Genomic DNA, 5,552 nt, shown 5'->3' with positions numbered 1-5,552 from the left:
GTTCGGTTTAGTAATGCTCTACTGACGGTTGAAGGGCTTGTCCGTTTCTACCGACCTGAGGGTACCGTCTGGAGTGGGACGGCATTTAGTGTCCTGTTGTGGTTGGCTACTAAACCTCATCTGTTGTTGACGTAGGGGTAAGGGATCTGTTATGTGTTGAAGGGTCACAGTCAATGGCTCCTTTTACCTTCTTGTGTGGGAGTCAATACATGCTTAGCTATCGTTGGACACAGAGAGTCATTGAACATTGTTCCAAAAAACAAAAATTAAACTGACAAAAACGTTCCTGTATGTAAAGGAAAGGTTACTGGAATATTTTCCCGCAATTGTTCAGGAATCTAGATGAAATAGTAGACGCGGTAGATGCCTCAAACGACGCGATTGTGAAGAGGAGACACGTCCCCGACAGGCTTCAATCTTTTTGTGTCCGTCGTTGACCAACGCCCCATCATACCTCAAATTCGGCGTCGATATCGGAGTAGCGGATCCGGTTGGAACAAACCCCCGTCCCTTCCGACGGTCGTTGTCCGGGACCCTTTTGACCTTGTAGAACCTCAGGGAACCCAAGAAGACGTTCAAATTGACCGCGTTAAAGAAAAAGGTCACTCGGTTAGATGGGTTTGTTTTCACCGTTCATGAATCTAAATGAACAAAGGGGAGGCGGTACGTAGGCCTGGAAAAACGAAGGCTGGTTATGGCTGTGAAGGGTGTAGAATGAAGACCCAGGTCTGGTCAATAAGACGGAGTGTGGCCTGATGTGCCTCTTTCACCAGTAGTTTCCTCTAAGCCAGTGATGGGCGAGCTTGCTGACCCTGATAAAAAGCGGGCAAAGGTTTGCCCCCGCCGAGGAAATCACCGAACCCAAACCAGCGGTTGATGGGATGGTCCCTGTTTGTGTGGTAAAATAATGTAACATTTACACCCGGGTAAGCTATGTTTAATTTAGTCTATGTAAGTATAAGCCCTATTAATAATTTGATGTTTCAGTGTCTTGGGGAAACTTTTTTTATGGGGGGGGGGTGGTGTATGACAAGCCTGTGGTTGTCCACCATGTGGTGCTGTGGTAACCTGGGTTTTCCTTGTTATCAGCAGTGATGAGACCCACCTGTGGCACCTGGTTCCACTATTTAAGAGGGCTGCAGAACAGGCTCTCGCTTTCTCTCAGCTGCCCTGCTCGGTGCACCAGGACACCGCTCCTGTGTTTGTTTTATTGTTGGTTGTAACCACTGTGTTGGTAAATAAATGCTTGTTTTGGGCAACTCCTGTGTGGAACTGTTGTCCTTATGTTGCAAGAAGAGCCAGCTTGTAACAGTACTGACATCCTGGTTGTACGGTATACAGAGCTTAAAGAGTGACTTACCTGTTGAACCTCCGCAGCCAACAGGCAAACCTTCGACAGAGCAGAGGCAGAGTGTTACGCGCGGCACCCGGACTCGGCTCTTCTGACTTCAGTTTCATATTGTCCAAGAACTGGGTGGCGATGACGACTGCGCAGACGTTGACTATGATGAAGGAGCCCATCTGGTTGGGGAAGTAAAGAAAGGGTATTTAGTCCAACTGCTCAAAAACTGGGAAAAATCTAAAGCAAGCCTTGTTTGTCTTTCCTCTTCATTCTCATTTTCTTTCAGTTTCTTTCTGGTTATTCTTTTCTTTTGTATGCTCTTACACATTTTCTATAACTAGTGTTTAATTTGAAAATAAAATATCAAGTTTTGCAAAAGTGCAATTCAAGTTTCCAACTCATTTGTTCTCAGTCTGAAATTAAATAACAAAACCAAAATAAATAAGTTGTAGCTTATATGTCTTTTAATATTTCTTCAACATGATCACATGTAAAACAAATTGTGAGCACATAGCTCCCATTTGCTGTTAACCCAAGCGAAAAACACAAATCTACAGTTATCAGATGGCTCTCGGTCTCCAGGTCATTTGAAAAAGAACTGCAGCAAGCCAGGAGTAAAGTGAAATGTAAGTATTCATTGAGTTTCATTATGCAACAGGGTTTCAGCATTGGGCCAACTATTTTGGATTCAATAAAGACTCACTTTCAATGTATTTGACTGCTGCTGTTGGATTTTCATGATTGTTACTGAAGTTATTTAACCAACTTTACAGACCCTTTTGTCTACCAGATCTCAAATAAACCACATGGAATAATACCAAACCATCATTCAGAGGTTGTTGGAGACCTAGAAACACAGTCAAATACTAAAGTTGTTAACTGCAAAAAGACAAAAAGCTACTCACAACGGTGACCAGCATGAAGAATAAAAAACTCAAGAAGGAATGAGCATCCATTATGAAAAACATGATCTCAGCCCATCCTTCTAGTGTGACAACCTTTGGGGAACAGAGAGAGTGATATAAATAACATTTATAGAGTGAATTAGATAACTTTACGCTCACCATGTTTCATGCTACCACATGTTCACATGCAAATGTATCCCTTCATCAGAATCAGAAACAGGTTTATTAGCAGGTAGGTTAACACACACAGGGAATTTGACTTGGTGTTGAGGTGCATACACAGATAGAAAACTTTATAAAGAAAGACCTTATTACCTGGAATATGGTTATCCAGGCGTAGAAGATGTTGTCGAAGTTGATCACTCCCCGGTGGGGGTTTTTCTCACTAGCACGACAGACATTGTAGAAAGAGTGCCAGTTTACACAGGTGTGTGAAGCCACTGTAGGGATTCCCCAATTCGCAGCTGAGGCTTTGTGGGGGGCAGCCAATGAGCAGGTTCCCCCATTCTCTTGGTAAGGGGGTATATCTCGGCAGTGTTGCGTCCCGCTCTTGCCTTCCCGCGTACAGACAAACGGAACTTTTTCATCAAACTGGGTCTCGAAGTATGGGCTAAGGGACATGCTGTTATTTCTGTACAGAAAAAGAAAGACAAATGAAATGAACTAGAAATAATGAACCATTACAAATGTTTAAGAATTCACATGATGCGTTTTTTGTGATTGGGAGATAGAGAATTGACATGCAGTGTATCATGTTAATGATACATAGTTATACAACTCAGTTCAGTTAAATAATGGATAAATGTGAATATAAACCAAGTCATACCACAGGATGTAATGTGTGCCGTGACATGTGTCATCAAGGTAAATAACAATTATTATTTTATGTTCTTATATACAAAAAATGTGAGTTTGTGTTTTTCTTAGCATTTTCACACATCAAAGGAGGAAATGCATTTAATTTAATACCATTATATTGTTTTCACTATATTTCTCGTTAGTATTATACATACCTATTGAATGCAAGTCAGTTAAATAAAACGAATCTGAATAAATCTCCTTGGGTCCTGGAAAATTGGGATGTGCCATTTTATTTTACTATACAATTATTTCACATTTTATAGACCAATTATAATTTAAAAAATCAAGAAATACTTTGGCCAGGGAAAAACATGCAAATAATGGAAAAACAGACAAAAACCTTACGTGGGAATGTCGTCTCCCAGGAAGCAGCGGTTGCGCAGCTGGCCCGCCCACAGCTGGACTCCGGCCACGGCAAAGATGTGGATGACAAACAAGAAGATGACGAGAACAATTGCAAGCATGGGCACGACGTCTATGAGAACTGTAACTACGTCCCGCATACCTACAGGAATAAAGACAAAAAGATGTCGTCAGCAGTTGTTATGGGATTACAGGAACAGTGTATGGAATTGCAATAGATTGCAGAGGTATTACTATCTTTCTTTATTTCTGTGTATGTATCATGATGTATAGATTCTTGATTTTCATCATAGCCAAACATATTGTGATACTAAAATACAAATGCAAGATGTTTACAATTGTTGTTAAATGTAGTTCTACATTTTCACATGGCTAATGACCTGTTATTTCTCAAATGTAAGAGACCATAAGTGGGAAAAAAAGAGGAAATATCACTCACAAATACATAGCAGTTATTGTAGGTATATTTGAAAGAGAAAACACTGCAAAACAAAATGTTTTAAGGAACACTGAAATGTGTTTGAATATCAACTTACTTGGTACTCTGCTGATCAGTCGCAACGGTCCAAAGACTTGAGAGAGTAGAAAGTCGATGCCAAGGATATTGAAAAAATATCCAAATGCCCTGAAGGGACAGTTAAAACAAAACAAGGAGAAGAGTTTGAATTTGCCTTCTTTCATGAACAAAACAAAAACCATCACAAAATGTAATACTAAATATTAAAGCACTCTGTTCATAAACAAGCCTATCAACAATAGATGTGATTGATAAGCATATGTACATTGTACAGTGTGTACACTATGGATCATATGTTGGCTGCTTTGCATTGTGAGTCACTTACTCTGCAATGTTGATAAAGAAGTCCAACTTGTTCCATTTGTTTTGAAGGTAGCTGTTTCTGTAGCCATAGACTCCAAAGGCCACCATCTTGACGGTCATTTCCACCAGAAAGAATGCAAAGACAAAGACATCGAACACCTGGCCAGAAACACAGAGGAACATTTTCAATTTATTGCATATATTTACAAAAAATAATATACAAGAAGTTATTATTAACCAGTTATGTCATAATTAAGCTACTCTCACAATTAGGCATTCATTATATTGGAAGTAGATGTTAATGACACAGTACATTTCCCTGCCCAGGCCTACTCAGAAGAATACAGCGGTTAAACGTACCTCTAGTTTGTAGCTCTTCCCTTCACCGGGCTTGTACATGCCCAAACTTACACAGTTGAGCAGGATCATCAGTATGGACATATACTCCATCCAAGTGGAGGAAAATATTAAGGTCAAAACACAAAGGATGAGATGAGAGGATTATGTAAAAGAGGCAATTCATGATAATAATAATAATAATAATAATAATGGCCAAATGTATAAAATGTTGTAATATGCGACAGTCAGACACAAATTATATGATATTTATTCTAATTTCACATAATTGGTTTCACCAGGTGTCAGAGGGTTAGGGTTAGGTTAGGTTAAACTTCCAGCAGTAAGAAAAGGATATGGGCCACAAGCGATTTGCAAACACCAGTTACGGGGTCTTGTGGTCTGTGTTAAGCTGCGGAAAACTACAGAGGCCAGGTTCGGGTAGGGCAGCTGCTCCTCCTCAGTGGAAACTCTGTTTTCTTGTATCGTGAGCGCCACCTCCCGCCTCTCCCTCATCTGTCCGTCAGTCATGCTCACTCTAGAGGGAGGTCAAAAGGTAAGAGGTGAACAGAGGAAGCGTTGTTATCAGAATGGATTGACACCAATGGGAAAATATATTGGTATATATATATTGACCTCTGGCGGCTGCTTTCAGAACCTTAACATGGGTACAAATAATTGTATTGTATTGCATTCATCATATCTTACAAGCCCATTAGGTGTTTTGAATCAGATCTCAATTTAAGGTATATATAATTTAAATTGTTATATAAATGTAGTCGAGTAAATATAACAGCATTGAGGAACATGCTTGAACTTGATGCAGAAGTAAAGGTTGACTTAACACTTAATGTCTTTAACAAGAAGACACTGTAATGCAAAACAAAGTTTGTTTGATAATGTAATCGTCCAAAAAAATCCTTAA

At 39.8% G+C, this 5,552-nt stretch overlaps 1 protein-coding gene across 1 annotated transcript in view; it reads right to left on the bottom strand.

The window, feature by feature from the left end:
- LOC104958992 (voltage-dependent T-type calcium channel subunit alpha-1H-like) overlaps window positions 1-5,158 on the bottom strand; it is a 16,371-nt gene extending 11,213 nt beyond the window's left edge. Inside the window, exons 1-8 of the mRNA XM_010786838.1 lie at window positions 4,986-5,158; window positions 4,652-4,745; window positions 4,314-4,450; window positions 4,008-4,096; window positions 3,454-3,613; window positions 2,563-2,878; window positions 2,248-2,340; window positions 1,361-1,521 (exon numbers count right to left, since the gene is read on the bottom strand). Coding sequence (XP_010785140.1) covers window positions 1,361-1,521; window positions 2,248-2,340; window positions 2,563-2,878; window positions 3,454-3,613; window positions 4,008-4,096; window positions 4,314-4,450; window positions 4,652-4,745; window positions 4,986-5,158 — 1,223 coding nt within the window. The remainder of the gene's footprint in view (window positions 1-1,360; window positions 1,522-2,247; window positions 2,341-2,562; window positions 2,879-3,453; window positions 3,614-4,007; window positions 4,097-4,313; window positions 4,451-4,651; window positions 4,746-4,985) is intronic.
- Between the last annotated feature and the right edge of the window lie 394 nt (window positions 5,159-5,552).

Source organism: Notothenia coriiceps, unplaced genomic scaffold (assembly GCF_000735185.1).
Source record: "Notothenia coriiceps isolate Sejong01 unplaced genomic scaffold, NC01 NC01_scaffold00029627, whole genome shotgun sequence".
NCBI lineage: Eukaryota > Metazoa > Chordata > Actinopteri > Perciformes > Nototheniidae > Notothenia > Notothenia coriiceps.
The sequence above is the reverse complement of the archived record's forward strand: the minus strand, read 5'-3'. Positions and strand labels throughout refer to the sequence as shown.